General features: G+C 39.3%; 1 protein-coding gene and 4 non-coding genes across 5 annotated transcripts; 1 reads left to right on the top strand and 4 right to left on the bottom strand.

Annotated features, from left to right (window-relative positions):
- Positions 1–2989: 2989 nt before the first annotated feature.
- On the bottom strand, positions 2990–3062 carry trnar-acg. Its single transcript has one exon. It is a non-coding gene; the product is annotated as a tRNA-Arg (tRNA).
- Positions 3063–3546: 484 nt separating this feature from the next.
- trnar-acg lies at positions 3547–3619 on the bottom strand. Its single transcript has one exon. It is a non-coding gene; the product is annotated as a tRNA-Arg (tRNA).
- A 449-nt stretch (positions 3620–4068) lies between these two features.
- On the bottom strand, positions 4069–4141 carry trnar-acg. Its single transcript has one exon. It is a non-coding gene; the product is annotated as a tRNA-Arg (tRNA).
- A 396-nt stretch (positions 4142–4537) lies between these two features.
- trnar-acg lies at positions 4538–4610 on the bottom strand. Its single transcript has one exon. It is a non-coding gene; the product is annotated as a tRNA-Arg (tRNA).
- A 431-nt stretch (positions 4611–5041) lies between these two features.
- Positions 5042–16405, top strand: LOC111221794 (coiled-coil domain-containing protein 3-like). The gene is made up of 3 exons (XM_022745357.1): positions 5042–5770; positions 9372–9546; positions 14319–16405. Exons 1-3 carry the CDS (start codon positions 5412–5414, stop codon positions 14610–14612), a joined length of 828 nt encoding a protein of 275 aa, XP_022601078.1. The 5' UTR covers positions 5042–5411; the 3' UTR covers positions 14613–16405.
- Positions 16406–18645: the final 2240 nt, after the last annotated feature.

The raw sequence follows: 18645 nt of genomic DNA, 5'->3' as shown, positions 1-18645 counted from the left end.
ATTTGAACTCCCTGGGAAAGAAATACGTTTGTATTTTGCTAAATACTTGCAACAAATCCCCCTCTAAAGTTTTTCCGTGTTTTCAATTGATAAGCAGTCAAACAAAGTTGCAGTTGGTCCTTGGATGGTTTTGGTAAACCCAAGTTTCCCTTTACCCAACAACAACATTGTCATCTTGTGCTTTCCTTTTTGGTTACATCCCAGATCATTCATTTACAGCTTCCCTTAGCAGGTCTCTGTTACAAGAAAAGAGTTTTTAGGCAGAGTTGTAATGGCTTCATTAATATACCTCATGTGTGATATTACTTTTATTTATCTAAAAACAACATTAATCATTTTAAGATTAAGCACCACACTCTAACAACTTACAAGATTTATCTCTTTCCGAGCGGCACCTCCATTATACAGCAGGCTGGAACTGTCCTGTAAATTAAATGGTTTCATTTACTCCAAACATAGCATATAATACACAACAATATAGGCTCTCGTTTCCAATAGTATCCATGAGGTATGCTTGTCAAATGTGCTAAAACATGACAGAAATCCTAGTCGATCAACTTCCACCTCTCCGCTGGCTTTCATGCTGGTCGTCTGATATTTTCAGCAGGTGCACTAAGCAACAAAGTCAATGTAAATGTCCTAACTTCTTAACACTCTGTCTTCAGACTGCAAGCCTGTATATAAGGACACAGTAATGGTGAATGCCTGAGTGACTTGCTTGATTGAGTTACACTTCATGCCTGTTGAACAAAGGAGTGCTTCTCAAGTCCAGGTTCTGGACATGGTCATTATGTATGATGTCTGGTTTCACGTGGATAGTATCACACTCTGTGCAGGGACCCAGCTGCCCTAACATTTTTAATCGAAGCCTTCCTGTTAATATCGTCTATAGTTACTGACATTTACATTTATTTTGAAAAATCAGAACTGGCAGAGAGGATGTGAAGATGTGAAGGGTCTGAATACATTCTAAAATAATGTGTGTATTGGAGCAAAAAAAAAACCCAAAGCTTTCAGCAAATGTGAAAGAAATTACAAGTGATAGAGAACTTATATATCCTAAATCCACTTCTACCAGCTCTGCAGCCTCGCTGACCTCTGTACTGCAGCCTCCAGGAAAACACTCTGATGCACGTTTCTCTCGGATTTTCTGCAGGAAGTCAGACGCTGTTGATTTCCTCAGGAGTGCTGTTATGCAAACGGTTGACACAGATGCATTCATTGCAGATAAGAGCTGAGAGGTTGCATATTGTCATGAAATAGCAGTTTCTGAGAAAAATGTTTCACCTCCCTCACAGATGTAAGTGATCACGAGCATCACAGTCAGCAGTGTTGCAGCCATGTCCTCATGCACACTCTTCTACCTCTCGATTGTTGTGCCCCCCTGCCAGCACCTGGCACTTTGTGTTTGTCACCTGAGAAACAGGCATTAGATAGATTTGTTCTAAGCAGTGGGGAGGGAAAGAATGTGTCGTTGTGTAAAGAACAGTGCGGTAGAAATCATGGAGAATGATGAGAGAAATCTTTTGTGTGTCTGTTTGTGTTTGGGGAGCACAAGGTCCTGTGAATAGCTTTTTGGTTGGGAAATGGTGTAACATTTTGAAGGTCTATTAAAAATGTATAAACTTTGTATTTGCTGAAATGAGCAACTTTTCCTCCAGTGTGATTGGCATGACCCACTACAGGTTATTCAAACAACAGAGAAAAATTTAACTGTAGCATTCAAGTGCAGCGGATATTCCAGTTGTCGTGTAAACATTTTAAAGCTGCACAAATGAACATTTTCACATTAACATTGGGTCAAACAAGTATGTGTAATGTGAACAAGCCCTAGTTGCACACCAAATTACAACCCTCACAGCAGGAATTCCTACTCTTCCTGCTGCCACTTTTTGACATACAGCAGAAACAGATTTCTCTTCATTAACAAAAAGAATATTGTAAGCCACTGACCATCAGGTAAAAATCTGCACCCTGGATCTGCAGCACCTCTAAGTGTTCACTATTGTGCTTTTAGTGTGATGCTGGCTTTGTATAAATAGGGTTTCTGTAAATGCATCTGAAGAGCTTCTAGTGTTAAACCACAGCCAGTAGAGCATCTGAACAATGAACCAACTACAACTCTCAATGCATTAATGCTTTGATGCTTGATGATGCTGCCATCTAGAGGTGTATTTGTTTTATATCCGATTACTACATGTGAGCTGACTGCTTCAGAATGTAATGGTATTTACTTAAGTGGTCAAACTCACTTCAGTAAGGTTATCTACATCAAGTATTTATATCTCATACTAAGAAAAGTTTGTTATCATTCAGTCACATTTCATATGAGTCAAATGATGATCACCCACAATGTTAATATAAAATGTTGCCCTAACACAAATAGCCTATGGAGTAAATGGTATTTTATAATTGCAATTTATAATAGTAACTGTTATTAGAAAATAAGCCTACATGAACCCCTGAACTTAGAAAGTATTTTTGTAAAGTTGTGCTCAGTAGCTTTAACTGCAACTGAAAGATGTTTTCAGTCCTGCAAAGGCCTGTGGTGTGTATATCAGGACTGATTTACTGATTTTCTGAAAAGCCAGCTATTAAATAAAACCAGCAGTACTTTCTGACGGTGAGGTCCTGTTTTTCTACTCTGCCAGCTGTTAGACTGTTCACTTGGTGTCCTGTGAAATGTTACTTTTTTATTATATCCAGATATGGTGACATTCCATGATGATGTAGTTATGTAATGTTATGTAAGTGTTCCTCACAGTAATGATGCTGAAAAGTAGAACCAGCCAGGAGACAAAACTTAGTCACACGCGTTATCCATCAAATCTTGGTAGCGATAAGCAACGCGATTGGTAAGAAAACGTGCGTTATATCTGATATTTTCACTAAAATAAGAGTTGTTGTAAACCGACTGATTAAAAGATCTATATCCCATTATAACAGTTCTTAACGTTAAAAATAATGCAAGGTTTGAAGGCAGAAAACACGAGCCAGCCAGGAGTCGAACCTAGAATCTTCTGATCCGTAGTCAGACGCGTTATCCATTGCGCCACTGGCCCTACGAAGTGCTATAGCGTTTGTGTGTTTAATTTATTTGTACTCTCAGGATCCTTGTCTTTGTGGCACTAACTGTCCTTCCTGAGATTGACATATGTGTGGCACAGTCTAGGTTACACGTTTTGTAGCCCTCCTTGCCAAACATATTTTGGTAAAACTGAATGCAGATTTCCTTATGGCTGTTAGTATAACATAAAATTCATACACTGAACTTCACTTCCACTCTCCGCCTGCACTCTCTGCCTGACCTGGTTTTGCAACGAGAACCAGCTTCTCTACAGTTAGAAAACACTTAAAATAAAGTAAAATAGTTCATGTGTATATTTGTGTGTATATTTTTGACTAAAACACGAGTTATTTTAAGCAGATGGACTGTACCGCGTCTACATGGTCTACATAGGTCTATCTACATGCGAGAACGATCCGTGATGTCACACATTATTTTACCCAAGAATTAAGCATAGAATAGTGATCATAATGAAAAGTCGAGCCAGCCAGGAGTCGAACCTAGAATCTTCTGATCCGTAGTCAGACGCGTTATCCATTGCGCCACTGGCCCGTGGAAGTCCCTCTCAAACATCATTTCGTGTGTCTTGGCTCTCAGGATCTCTATGTCTGCTCTTCCTTAGTTTGAGTGTTACCTGTGTGCTAGATATTTCGACTTAACAACAACAACAACAACAACAACAACAACAACAACAACAGATTGCCCTAAAGACAGCCATATTTTGTCTGCATAGGACAGCAGCATCTCTTTAGACCTGTGTGCAGATCGGTCCTAAAGGAAGACAAATTTCGGCAATCGAGGAAGCATTTGCACCATCCTCTTCACATATATTCGTTCTTTAATTAATTGTGACATTTTGACTAAAGCACGATTCTTTGGCAAGTTGCTATAGTAGTTTTAGTTTTAGAAAGATCGCTACCTTGGTTTAACTACATGTTAGCGGTCTGTGATGTGCTATGCTATGCATGTTTTCTGGTTGTCTAGTGATGAAGTTTAAAACTCGAGCCAGCCAGGAGTCGAACCTAGAATCTTCTGATCCGTAGTCAGACGCGTTATCCATTGCGCCACTGGCCCGACAAACGAAGTGTGGACACAGATCTAAGTTCGTCTTGACTCGGGACCTTTCAGGCCTATACCAAATATTTGTCAGATAAAACTTTAAGTAGCTGAGTTCTAATATAGAAAAATACTAAGTATTTGTCCTGCATTTCAAATTTTACCTTATTAAAAGTATGAAAATACAGAGCTTATCTAAGTGTATATTTTTTTTTTTTTTAAAAAGGCCTGATTCTGCAGGAAATGTGCCTGTGAAAATCCACTTATCATAGGTGCCATTAGTTTTGTGTAAGTGTAAGCACCATTATACAGTATAACAGGAGAATCTCATGATGGGTTCATGTATATCTTCGTCTTACTATGACAATGTAACGCGGTGTTGTACATCTGTATCATGCTTTGTTGTGTAAAAGTCGAGCCAGCCAGGAGTCGAACCTAGAATCTTCTGATCCGTAGTCAGACGCGTTATCCATTGCGCCACTGGCCCGTGAAAGGGGACAAACTCGTTTATGAGATTGACGGTCCCTTTTTCTGGGGTTCACAGTTTTCAGCCTGTCCATTTTTATTGCAGACTGTCTGGCCTCTATCACCTGATCAACATGTCAGCCTACTATACCTGAGCACCAGCAGAAAAAAACACGAATGAAAGCTCTTAACTGATATTTTCTTATGGAGTCTACAACATTCTTTTATACTACTAAACTAGTAAATTAGCCCGGGTTAATCTAATGAAAACTGAAGTACCTTGTTTCTTCGCATATTGCCACTAGAGGGCACCACTGATCTATTGGAAATTTTAATTCTAACCGTACTCTTTTATTGTTTTCTGTCGAAGATTCACGACTGTTTTTTGTTGCATTAAATGACACATTCTCACAACGTTGGAGCTGGAGGATTTGTTGTGTTGTTTAAGGGAGTTTTACTTAGGAAATTTCACACACAGGCTTGAATGCAAGCTCCTAATTAGCTCCTCCTGATGTCATTTCAAAGGTGAGAGGCAAAGTTTTTCAGGGGATGCTGGTGTGGATGGGCTGATCCACTGATCGCAGGTATTGTGGCTGGGGGAGGGAGCAGGGACCGCAGTGAAGTTACCAACTGTCCGGGGCTATTTTGTTGTTTATATTGACTTACTGTGAAAATCAGTTGAGCCAGCGCTGGTGGAAGTTTGTGCATGGTGTGAAAGCCCTGCAGTGTCTCTTTTCGTGATTTCATCCATCAGCTGAATCGTGCGTGTCGGTGCGCCTCAGTGACCCACAGACGTCTCCGTCTCCTCTCTCTCTCTCGGATCATGTGGATTATTTTGGGTTTTATTCTGGCAGCGGCCGGTCCCCATGGGAGCTGGGGATGTCAGCTGCCCCACGACTGGAGACCGCAAACAGAAGCGTGCCGCGCTGAGCTGGCGGAGATCATAGTCTTTGCCAAGGTGTTGGCATTGCACAAAGAGTCGTACAGTGTGTATAACTACCTGCCGTGGCAGCACGACACAGACCTGCTCTTCTCCGCCGAGATCGAGCTGCTGTGCGACCAGGCGTGGGGCAGCATGCTGGAGGTCCCCGCCGGCTCCAGGTTTAATGTCACCGGCCTGGGCTACTTCCCTTGCTTCTCCTACAGTGTCACCAAAAACAACAACTACTACTTCTTTCTAAGGTGAGAAACCCATGCCCGGCATTCAGTCATGAAAATTATTTCTTTAAGTCCAAATGAAAATGATTTAATTATAGCTTTATTTGCCCCATACGGAATGAGTGAAGAGATTCAGCAAGAAAAAACTGAAAAACAATACAAACAAAAAAACAACTACCACTTAATGCATATAAGTCAATAAAGTTATAGAAAAAAGACAAAAGAAACAACTGATCATTTGGGTTGTAGCAGTTAAACACATATATTGATGCAAAGTTATAAATGTACGTAAGATTTCAAGCACATGAATATGATTTTGTTTTGGGCTGTATGATATGTTAAACGGTTTAAGAGTTTGTCTCAGTGACTGTTTCCTATGAGGTAACACGGCATGACCCATTTTCATCCTCTTATCCAGATGTGTCTCACAGCTGCAATAAACTTTACATTGCTATTTATGATTAAGAACAATTACACATCTTCTCCCACTTTTTTAATTAGAATAAATTGCTTTGAGTGCAAAAAGTTAGTGAGTGATAATTAGATCTGATAATAACTGAGTGCGAAAATAAATATTGTACTGTAAACTCAGTTAAACTCTATGGGTAAGTGGTGTTAGGCAGGGTATATGAAATTTTTATTATTAAGTCTTTGGAAAAGAGAAACGATAATTTCACATACATTTGTATGTTCCACTATCAGTCCCACCAGTATAGCTGACATGTCTGTTCAGTAGCCTACACTGCAGCCACTTCATTACACCTAATCCAAAAAAAATGGAAATTGAATGTAAAGCGCTTAAAAAAACACTTGAATGAGAACGACCAGAAACTAAAATGTACATTTAGTGTATTATATTTTGGATTAGACAATGGGGTACAAGGACCTCATTTTGTCTTGCAGTCATACACTTGAATTACATCATCACTGGCTCCACCATCTGACCTTCCTGAGCTTGGGACCCAACTGACACAATGTGCACATCTATGAGAGTTAAATGTTTAAACTGAAGGATAGAAGTTCAACCAATTAAGTTTTAGGTATAAGAAACATCTGTTCAGAATAACATCAGTGACTGGCATTCAGTAGTTTGGTAATTCAGAAGGCCAAACATTTTGAGCAGACCTCACATCTTGAGCCAGAGACATTGCCATCACAGTATATTGTATGTGTTTTTACCGCTAGACACCCCAGTAATATATTGTGAGTATAATATAAAATCCATCCTTGAACCTCAGTTCCTCTCTGTGCCTTGCCCTGTCTCTCCAATGAAAATCAGCAACTCTTCAAACCTGTGCTGAGATCTGTCATGAAAGGAAGCAAAGCCTTTCAGAGGAGTCAATCAATTGTTGGCCAGTAAGGAAACATTTGCACTTGCTCAGAGGCAGATGACTGGCACCATCTGCCCACGTTCTCCTTTATAATCAGTTTTTCTGACCATGTATTGATTTCAGGTTGATATTGTATTTCATAACCTGCCAAAGTTTCCACTCAGATTTCAAAAAAAGTATGTGGCAGGTTAATTCTTAAATGTCTGTGTCGGACAGAAACAACACTGTTGCTCAGGAAACCTTGATTACATTCCAGTCAGTGTAATTACAGTGCCAGACATTTCCCAACAGCTTGAAGGTAAACCTACAAAGAATTTTCACTCAGGAGAGTTATCAGCCCGCCAACAGTCGGCAGGACCGCCTTCTGTCTGCCCAGCACTGCTGAAATACACCAGTGTACCATCAGTGGTGGTGGTGTGTGTGTGTGTGGGGGGGGGCATTCCTCAAGTTTAATGTTTGGCTGTCCCACATGAGGTTATGCAGCAGGGCCAACATCAATAGCATTTTTATATGTTACACATACGCAGAGTCACGCTCACAGGTGTGATGGTGCACTGCTGAGCAGGATGACGACTTTTAAAAGGATTTTCACTGGTTTCAGTTAATTACACCTCCTGGGATGACTTTTCTGGCCCCTGTTGTGATGGTGGAAACATCCGGACGTTATCCCTGTAATCAGCCAGACGACCACCATCAGAAACTTCCTGGAGCTAGTCACAACAGAGCCCATTTAAGTGCCGATCTGATGATGATTATGAAGCAGTGATTACTCCAGTAAACAAATGGTGTGGTGGTGTTTGTAATGGAGGGAAAACCCCTCAAAATTGTTTACCCATATTTTCCTATGCACAGGACTCTAGTCCACAAAGGATACATGGGTATCAATGGGCATTGAACAATAGTGTCTTTCCCAGCAATTCCTTCATTTTGTCATTGAGCTACTGTGATTGAACCTTGTACACATGTATCACGATCTTTTTCTATGTGTCTTTATTGCTTCTTTTCATAGTAAAAGTGCTGTTTGCTTTTATTCAATGTGTTATTTGGCACCACAACACCCAAAGATTCACAAAGACTGATAGTGAACAATTGTTGTGGCCACTCTGCAACACCAGACACTTTATTATGAAGCCAAAACTGAAAAGTTCTCATTGTAGTCTCCAGTGGACGTCCATTTCCTGTTATAAAAGTCTCAACAACACTGTCTCAGACCAAAGCAGTTTTTCCAATCAATCATGAGAATAAGCTCCCAGGACAGGACGAATCAGAGCATGGAGAAAAATGCAACCTAGGATCTCCCTCTGGACGTTTAAAGGAGACAGATTGAGTGTGCTGCTTCAGCCATATGTTCGCTGTAAAAACTTTAGCCTATATCTCACTCATCAACATTTTTTAAGCTCTCTGTCATAAGGAGACAACCGACCACAGAACCTTAAAGGAGATGAAACTCCCACATAAACTGTCACTCAAAATAATGTCTTTGTAACAGGACGAACACGGTGTGAAATTTACCAACATCTATACAATGTAAAAAAGGGTTTCATGTCACTGTTGATGTGTTCACTCATTCTTCCATTGCTGTAAAAGTCCATTTAAGTTCCTGGTTCTTCTGACCTCCTGGTTGCTGTGCTTACATCTGACCTTTGACCTCTTTCTGTTGAAGCAAAACATCAGCTTTCTTCTTGTTCTTTCAACATCCCCACACACACCCACACACACAGTCTCCGATAGGGACAACCAAACTTTTGATGTCCCTCGAGGGATCAGAGATGAAATCCAGATGTATGGAAAACACGCTGCTTCCTTCCTCACACACTTCACATTGTAGGAGAAGATATGAAACATGCACGGTGAATCCCTTTGGCTTGTAATTTGCTGGCTTGAGTCATCTACATAATGATTGAATTTGCATAAAAATAGACCAGGGTCTGTTAGCAATTGTGCATATATATAAATGTTTGGGGGTTTTGTTCCAAAATGTTCTAACTCTTACTGTTAGTGTCTGCCAACTTTGTATGCTGCTATAACTAGAGACTCACTAAAACTAGGGGTCTCCTATGAGTCTAGGATAAATAGGTATAATCTCCTCCATTGCTTTGATTTAAATGGCTTGTCCTTCCTAATAAAATCAGTATTCAGGAGGTATCGCACAATTTCTTGTTGCTCAAATTTCACAACTTTTATTTTACTAGAGACAGGAAACAATCTGCATCTGTGTTTTTCAAACATGGGTAACTTTTGTAGATGTTCATTTTTGCCTTTGTTCACAAGTGTATCAATACAATCTTTTGCAGGATGGACGAGAACTACAATATTGTCCCTCATGGAGTGAACTTCCAGGACCCCATCTTCCCTGACACTGCAGATAACCACCGCATGTTTGCCAGCCTCTTCCAGTTTTCCAACTGCACGCCTGGAACACAGGTCCATAGCTTCACCCCGGAGTGGGAGGCTCAGGAGGACAGCAGGGTACGTAGCCACCAGAACCACCAATATAAACCATTTGCTAGTGTCGATAAAACATTTGATGAAAAGGACTTTTATTGGGATTCAGCGGTTACAGATTCATGGTGGCTTCACACATACTTTGTGGGAAAGGGTGCAATAAGAGCCCCACTAGTCTGAAGTTTTGTGGTGCACACAAAAAGGATTTAACATTACATCCTGTTGTTTTCAAAGGAATACTATGAAGAAGTGGGCAAGCTAAATAAGATCTGAAGGCATGGGAAACTAAATACACATTTCTTGAGGTTCTTTTGTCGGACAAAGAACTCACTATGTTTAAAGGAAAAATCTACTTAAAAACATTGTTTTTGCTAGGCCTTTGGCAAAGCATTTTGCAAAGCAGTATGCTCAAAGACAATAGTCCTAACATTAGAGTGACATCATATGGAGCCAATGGTCTTTGTTTGCCTCATTATAACTGATCTAGCATTGCGCTTGTATAACAATGTCAGACTCATGATGGAGTATCACTTCCAAACCAACATTGGCTCAAGCTGAAGCAAGGAATCACTTTAACAGTTAGTCAATTGACTTAATTAATTGGTAACTTATTTAATTGTTTAAGTAATTTTTCCAGCAAAAATACTAATCATGTATTGGTTGTAGCTTTTCAATTGCATCTGCTTTTCTGTGTTTTATATATTGTTAAATGAATATCTTTTGGTGTTGGACGGTTGGTCAGACAAAACAAGACATTTTAAGATGTTTGGAAACTGTGACAGGCATTTTTCATAATTTTCTGACATTCTATAGACTAAACAATTAAATGATAACTTGAGAAAACACACTGTAGATTAATTGATAATGGAAATAATCATTAGTTGGAGCCCTCAGATGAAACAGTACCATCAGTAAACCAAGTGTAGCCAGAGAACATGATAAATATTGAAGGAGGGGGATGGCTTTGATGGACTGGAAAAACCATAACTCTCTGGGAGAGAGAAAAATGTAGAAAATGACTAACTAAAGTAAAACCAGGGAAAAAGGATACATGGTGAAATTAAATTACAACTCTTAATCACAAAATAGCTCCCGGTTACACATAGGACCATTCAGATTGATGATTTAAGAGTGTGAGAGTATCTGAAATTATCTACTCTGTTTAAAGCCTATGGCATTCATATTGATGGACATCAGATTTTAAGATGACCTGAATCAATAGGCTTGAGCTCCAGTGCACACCTTGCTGTCATTGTTTCATTGATCAAAGCTCATTTGCACCTGGTGCTCCGTCACTCTGTAGACTTGGCATTTCATCTCAGAGTCCTTTGTGTCAGTACATAAATGGTTTCCAGTCACTCACCACCACTTTATCCCCTTTAATGAATCTAAACCTTTGGCATAATCCGCCTGATTTAGGTCAGTCTTCTTCTGTCTGTTTCCAATCATTTGCTGACTACTCATAAAAGCTAAAATCTGCCATGGGTAGGGGGAACGAAAACATGGTTTGTATTTCCATTAACAGCAAACTTTTGGGTCAGCCTGTGATTATAATTACAGAGCGACATTTAGATATCAGTGCTCCTTTCTTACATCATTCTCATGATTAGATTTCCTCTAAGAAAAATAAAAACAGACTTTGTTTTTTTTCCTGGTACTGAGCAACCATTGTTTGGACAACCGACCCAAACTCACATCAGAACAGATCATGCCATACACATCACATCATCCAAACCTTAGTAAATCAAATGGCCTGTATTCAACTTAAGATTCAACACCAAACTGTATCAGCAATAAAAACATTATTTTAACAAGTTGGGTTTTCCCACAGTTTTTGTTCTCAACACTAATGTAGAAATATTAGCTTTGAGGTTTACAGACACTGTCCTGACCTGATGACTGCACATGGAGGCAAAACAAATGGCTGCTCATATGTTGTAAAATTTCAGCCTCAGTTAATGTGATGTAACAAAACATTGTGTACATACACGGGATGTGCAAATATCTCTGTTTTACTCAGAAAGGTTTCAAACATGTCTCCTCTGACATGGGAAATGACACGTTCAGAAACACGTACAGTCCTGCATAAAATATAAACCCTTTTGTTTTTTTTAGTTGAGTTTGGATCATATCAGACTTTGATCATTAAAGTCCTGTTGGATACTGAGGGTGCACCACATGGCTCCATTTTGGAGCCTGTCAAAATCCTGGGATGTAGAGTTTGAAAGACATGGGCATTTAGTGATGAGTTGCATTGTGGGAAATATGACCGAGTGTTTTTGGAGATTGAACCATATTAGAGTCAAAAAGTTAGGATATCTGCCTCAGCTGCTTTGATTTTGAGTTTGATTCTTTTTTAATCTGTTCAGCTTAATGAAGATGCAATATCAATGTCAAAGTAATTTTTCTGGTCAGGAAGACTAACCAGCGTGTAAAAACTGTTCCATAATGTTTTTCGAAGATTTAAGTACTCTTCAGTAGTCTTGTCTTGAAGACTATAAATCTTTACCAGAAAGCAGGCTTCAGATGATTTTGTATGATCCGTGTTTATTGTGTCAATTTTTCAGTATGCTTAATTTCTGAATATGTTCAATCAGCTGTTGCAAAATAAGAGTTTTCCTTTTGTACACTGCTCTTAATAACCTTATATTACTATTTAATGCAAATAAAACAAAATGCATGTTGTTCTTGAGATCAAGAGATATAGAATATAGTAACTTACCTATCTGCATTCACACTCTATAATATTGCAAGCGCCATAGAAAACAAATAGCTTGGCATCTGGCTTGATTCCAATTTAAATATCACATTGAAAATGTTGCTGGAAAACCATGACAGAAGCTTGACTTTTTGTACAGAACCAAAACAAGCTTCCCTAAGAATTATAAGGAGAGGAGTGTTGTAGATATGATTTATCGACATGCTACTGTGTCTACTCATAAGCCATTATTCTCAGTTAAAATGTTCACTCTTTGGTTTATGACTGGAGGTAAATACCAACTGCTGCATTTTGATGAGACTGATTTGGCTTCCCTGATTCAGAGACGTAATAACCACTGGTCCTGAACATATTTATCTACTAAAACCCTTATTGGAAAACTGTCATCTTATATCTTTGCTGCTCTGACCCATGGTTCCCCAGCTCCAGTGATTTGTTGCTGATTCATCAACATTGTACCAGAACTGATTTAAGACTCTTTTCTTGTTAGTGCAGTGGTCTCAGTGAATAATTATGCAATGTTACCTAAAAATCAGCAATACTGTATTAGACTAGGTGTACCTAATGAAACTTGCAACTGAGTGCAGTTTTGTAGCCACAAATCATAGGATTTTCAGTCTCCTGACAGTTATGGCCATAGAAGTTGTGATCTCTGTCTTGCTGATCAAGATTTATCTCAGACATGTTGCAAAAACGTGTTTTCATCATCGATGTCCATGTGAGAAAGGTTTATCATTAGCAGAAGAGGCAGGTTTAAATGGTACACCTGTGCCTCATTCTTGGCTGTAGACTTTTTCAAGGGCAATTACTTAAGTATTTGTCCGTGCTGCAGCTTAGAACAGCACTGTGGACGTGAAAATGAAAAACCGACTGAAGGGAGTCGTGTTTGTGTGAAAGCTGTACTTGAGTGCACAAAACAGTGATTTGCCATTTTACACTTTCTGCTTTACATCACTTGATTTTTCTGTTCCTATACTTCATCCTTTCAAATCCCTATGGGATACACGCAAGAGCACATAGGGAAAAGTCCTCAGCTAATATTACAACGAGTAATGTACTAACCAGTGATGTGGGCCGGCAGCCGGCAGCACATTTTTAACATTTCCTCAAAACCCTCAGCGGTTGTTATCTGATGGCAGAGAATTTACATCAGTGTTTCACGCTGGCCCATGTGGACGCATTAGGATCTGTGGAGGAAATCCACACTCAGGCAGACAGGCATGCAGTCAGACGCATCTGGAGCTAATTTTTTCACCTAGAAAAGGTCCGGGCCTTTGGATCATCTGTCGCAGGTTCGCAGGCATGTTGGGTTTCATCTCACAGTGGTGTCTCACTGAAACACAGAGAGTATGTTGTGTGACCACTCTCCTTACCTCAGATTTCTCTTAGTCCCCACCTTGAACTACAGTGTAAGTTGTCTTTGGCTTATATAAACTGGCTGGTACACAAAGAGCAGGACATACATGGTAATGCTTAAATTCTTTAGATATATTTCCACAGACTGTGCCATAGCAAGAAAGGTAAAAATACTTCATGATTAATTTCTTGACTTTTTCCTTCCGTTCTCTTTCTTTTTAGGCTAGAAGCAGCCAAAAAGTTCTTTTTTTTGACTCACACACAAACAGTGGAATATGCTAAAAGACTTATGAGCTGTTGGCAGCGGTGGTCAGCCCAAAGAGCCAGCCAGCAGTGACTTGACTTATCCAAAGGAAATCTAGTATCAAAAACAGCAGATCTGTCAGGTGCTACGTCATAAATGTAACAAAAATATATTAAATCTGACAGTATGAGCCATGATGGAATACAATTTCACTCAAATGGCACAGTAGGATGGAATTCAGTGGGGAATCTTGCAGAATATAAGCTGATACTGGCTTTCTCTGAGCAGTAAATTGCAAGTAGCCTGATAGTAAATGATCAGTAATTTGACAGGTAAATGTTTAAATGGGTCAAAGTTAAACTTGTTTTCCTGAAGTGCACCTAATCAAATCCCCTTCATGCTTTTCCAAACATTACAAATTTATGTATAAAAAATTGGAACAAACAAACTTAAATCTTTTCCCTCTTCTCTCCACAGCTGTTGTGCTCCACAGTGCAGAAGGCTCTGTTCGAAGAAGAAGAGAGGGTGAGGACTCTCTCCCAGAAGGTGCGCACCTTGGAGAAAGCCAACGGCCACCTGAGGGAAAAGGTGAAGACCATGAAACGTCTGCTGCGCCAGGCCCAACGAGAAACCATGAAGGAACAGCAGACCCTCAGCCTCAAACAGCTCTACGAGTCAAAGACGCCCCAGACTCACCCGGATCAGGACACTACCCAGGACCAGAAGAACCCTCCGCTCAAAAAGGTCCTATCCAAGAAGCTAAAAAAATAGATATGTTTTTTTTCTATTGTTGTATGTAAACCAACTTTCGGTGACAGAGCAAGCTGAAAGTGAGTGAAAAGCTGGGGGAGGTGACAGCAACAGCAAGTAGTTGATCAAATGAAAGTAAAATGATGGACTTAAATTTTAATTTCATTACATTCTCCATGACTTCAACCTGTGCTCATTTCAAAAATAACATTTTTTTTTTAAAAGAAACCTCACCTGAACAACCACATGTAGTTTTATTTCCCACCTGTGGCCCGTGACTGTCCGCTACAAAGAGACCATTGATGCCCATTTACATCCTTATCCATATACGTTGAAGAGACTTTGCGTGCGTGCGTGCGTGTGTGCGTGCGCATGCGTGGGTGTAAAGAAGAGCTTTCATTTGACCTATTTTGTGTCCCCAGATGAACCAACATAAAGGATTTTAAAGGTTTCACAGGAGAGATCTTTATCTAAATCTCCTTAACTCTTATTTCACTCCATTAGTCCAATATGATCATGCTTTCTGAATAACTGTTGCTGTTATCTGTCTTAGCCCCCAAGTTTTACTTGTGTCCTTTACTTCAATCCTTTTCCAACATTATACATAGCTCATAGCTCAAAGCTGGCAGATGCACTGTTTGAACAATAGGTGGACAATGTTAAAGGACCAGTTTGTAGGAATTAGTGGCTTCTAATGGTGAGGTTGCAGACTGCAAGCGACTGAATACCCCTCCCGCCATCCCTCCATTTCCAAGTGTGTAGGAGAATCTACGGTGGCCTTCAGGTAACATAAAAATGTCAAAGGCCCTCTCTAGAGCCAGTGTTTGGTTTGTCCGTTCTGGGCTACTGTAGATACATGGCGGTGCAATATGGTGGGCTCCATGAAAGAGGACCTGCTCCGTATGTTGATATGAATGGCTCATTTGAAGCTAGAAAACACAACATGCCTGGTAATAATACACAAATGCAAACATAGTTATAAATATTATACTTCTGCCAATAGATCCCCCTAAATCCTACATGCTGGTCATTTAAAGCAGTTGAAATTGACAATATGTTTTGTTAAAAAAAAAAAAAAAAAAAAAAATCTGTGCTGGACACATTATGCATTGTATAAATATTCTTATTTCAGAAATATCATCATCAAAATGCTGCAGATCAACCTATGTTGAGGACTTTTTCCCAACTTCCAGTCTGAACAGCACAGGATGGATTTTATCTTCTATAGTTTCTACTCTGAAGAAGATGAGTCATAATCAGATTATAGCTCAAAGGTTAAGGGGACACAAATAACCAGTTCTTAATTGCTTTGAGTGTAATAAAATACAGAATATACAAGTTGTGAGGAATTGCTTGCTTTGACTTTGTATATGAAGGTATAGATACAGAGGAGTAGCTGTGTCAAAGTTCAAAAGCTGCAAGACCTACCATTACGTCATCATTCTCTTCTACCTTTGCCTGCTTTTCATTTACTTGTTTGATCTATTTATTCCCTGAGAAAGTATCCTAAAGTGTAGCGGTTCTTCAAATTCAGTGAATTGATTCCCAAGATTGCATTTTTTCATGTTCTCCTTTATGTAAGTCCGTTCATACAAATTATACTAGCTGAAAGTGTAATTTTTGTGTTTGAAAACAGGGTGCTGAGCACCCATTAAGTCCAGCCAGTGAGCCTGGTGTGGTACAGGATTGGCTTTTTCTGTGTCAGAAATGAGAGTTTGCTTCATTATACTTTCCGTATTTGCTTTTGTTATTAGTTTTGCTTTCTCTAAACTATAAACATCTGGTTTGCTTTGCCAATAGCATAATCATTTGTGTAACAGTTATTATAATTTTTAAAAAAATAAATAAATGAACTTTTCCAAAACTTCCTGAGTGGATGTTTTTAGTCGTCACAGATTATTTAATCTGTATAGCATGCAAGTGAACTATATGATACTTTTTTTGGTGCCATTTGAAAGAAATGAAATTTCAATATAAAAAGTAATATGTTCACAGGTTATAGCCTTCTTGACAGTTGCAGAACAGTTCCTGATGTGCAGTCACCATAACATCTAAATCCATGAAGCTTTCAACATATAAAACAAACAATAAAAATCAACACTGTGTAAAGCTGTAAAAGCAACTGCCTGTGCAGCACAACATTTTTCATAGTGGGAAAAGAGACAAAACTTTCACAAGTCGCAGATGTAATACTTGGAAGGGTAGGATTTGTAATCTGGGTGTGTAAAAGATTATATCCTTTTATCTCACTCAGTTTTCCAGACGTTTCTAGTCAGCAACAGAGATACATGTACCAATCGGGTTCTTTGGCTGCATGTGTTCACTGATATCAATGCAACAGTCTAACATTATTAAATGTGCTAAATTTACTTTCATCATAAATGTGTCAGGTCAAACAGCAGAACAAAGTGACTACAGAGGGAGCTGTGATGCAGAGGGGCAATGAATTCAGGTAAAAGTTTCAAACCTCAACTGTAATGTTTCCTGCTTTCCATGTACTCAAGTCACAAATGATAAATGCTTTCTGGCATGCACAATATGTTTTGTGTGATTCAGTGCTAATAAATCAAACGTTTTCAAAGGACCGCTGCTAATTCAAAAGCAACATAAATCCTAAAAATAAATTGGCCTTAATTTGACCTTTTTCTCGCAAGCTCTTGTCCAGTTTTTGACCGGCGCACTTTCACAAAGAACACAGGACCATTTCAGGCACGAAATCATCCTGGCAGATGAAATTTTCAACACAATTTCCAGGAGAGCTGAACCAAATTTCTTCCATATGGCGCCGTCGCATAAAACCAAGGGAATGAGGGGCAGGGTTTGCATGGCAGAAAAAGAGAACAAACAACAAAATGGACACATTTGAAACATGTTTTATGACAGAAACTCTCCTGCAGGATTGTTCTGCAGTGAAGCAGGATAGGAAGGGGACATTTACAAGCTTTTGTTCTTGCCAATCATTTGACCTCACAGGGCAAAGGATTGCAGAGAACAGCTCCATGCTCCTCATCTTGTCTCCTCGTTGACTCTTTCTTCGCCCAGTGAAACCTTTGCTTCAGACAACCTTGCCTGCAGCCAACTGTCAAAATCCCATGGACTCGGGCCAAAGATGATATACACACACTGCTTTCTCAACATAAACCACTGTGCACAGCCAAGCTGCAAAACAGATGTCAAGCAATAGGACTGCACAGTGGTGGTCCCTTCCAGAGGACCTGGCTATCTGTAGACATGGTTTATTTATCTTGCCTTGTTTTATGTTTACAAATGCTGTTACTTTCTTTGGCTGCTCTGGTTTCATCTTTTTTTGTATTGATAATCCCAGAGCATCTGATTTTTTTTAATACAGTATTATTTTCCAATTTTTTTCTCCTTTCTGTTCATATTTTCTCAAGCAGCTACACTTTCTCTTTCATTCTGTCATTCATCACTCTGCATAAAGAAATCCAGCAGAGAAGTTTCTAGCTCGGAGCTTTCTAACCTGCCACTGGCTTCATTGTGTCTGTAGGTAATTACTTGGGTCTGCACTTGGAGAGCCGGTGTTTCTTTTTGAGAAAAGAAGAGCAATTCTTTTCGGTTTTGTGTTTTGAATTATTCACCCCTAAGACTGAGAGAGTCTACAGCCATGCTCACACAGTGGTGCTTTGAGCTAAATGCTAATGCTAGCATGCTAACATAACAGAATTACATTTGCCTTTACTTTAGTGTTACTCCTTTTTTACTTTTTTAGTCACTCCTATTTTTCTATGACCTTATTTTCAATTTTCAATCTTATTTTCGATTAATCTTGTTTTATAATGGGACCGCCCCCGGACTTATCACCAGTAAGCTCCCTTAAAATACTTAAATAACTATTTTGTTGGTAAAATGTGTTTCATGAATGTTGTATTTTAAAGAGGGCTCACCTCAGAAAATGCTTTTGTTGTATTGGTTGTTAGTAATTTCTTGGAGCCATTTGTTTAGCACACCATGATATTGATTACATTGCTTGACTGAATCGGTGAAATGCTAACCAGCAGTTAGCGACATTATTTCTGTCTTTGTCTTAGCATTT

This window comes from Seriola dumerili, unplaced genomic scaffold, assembly GCF_002260705.1.
Source record: "Seriola dumerili isolate Sdu_G_001 unplaced genomic scaffold, Sdu_1.0 BDQW01000088.1, whole genome shotgun sequence".
In the NCBI taxonomy this organism is placed as follows: domain Eukaryota; kingdom Metazoa; phylum Chordata; class Actinopteri; order Carangiformes; family Carangidae; genus Seriola; species Seriola dumerili.
The sequence above is the reverse complement of the archived record's forward strand: the minus strand, read 5'-3'. Positions and strand labels throughout refer to the sequence as shown.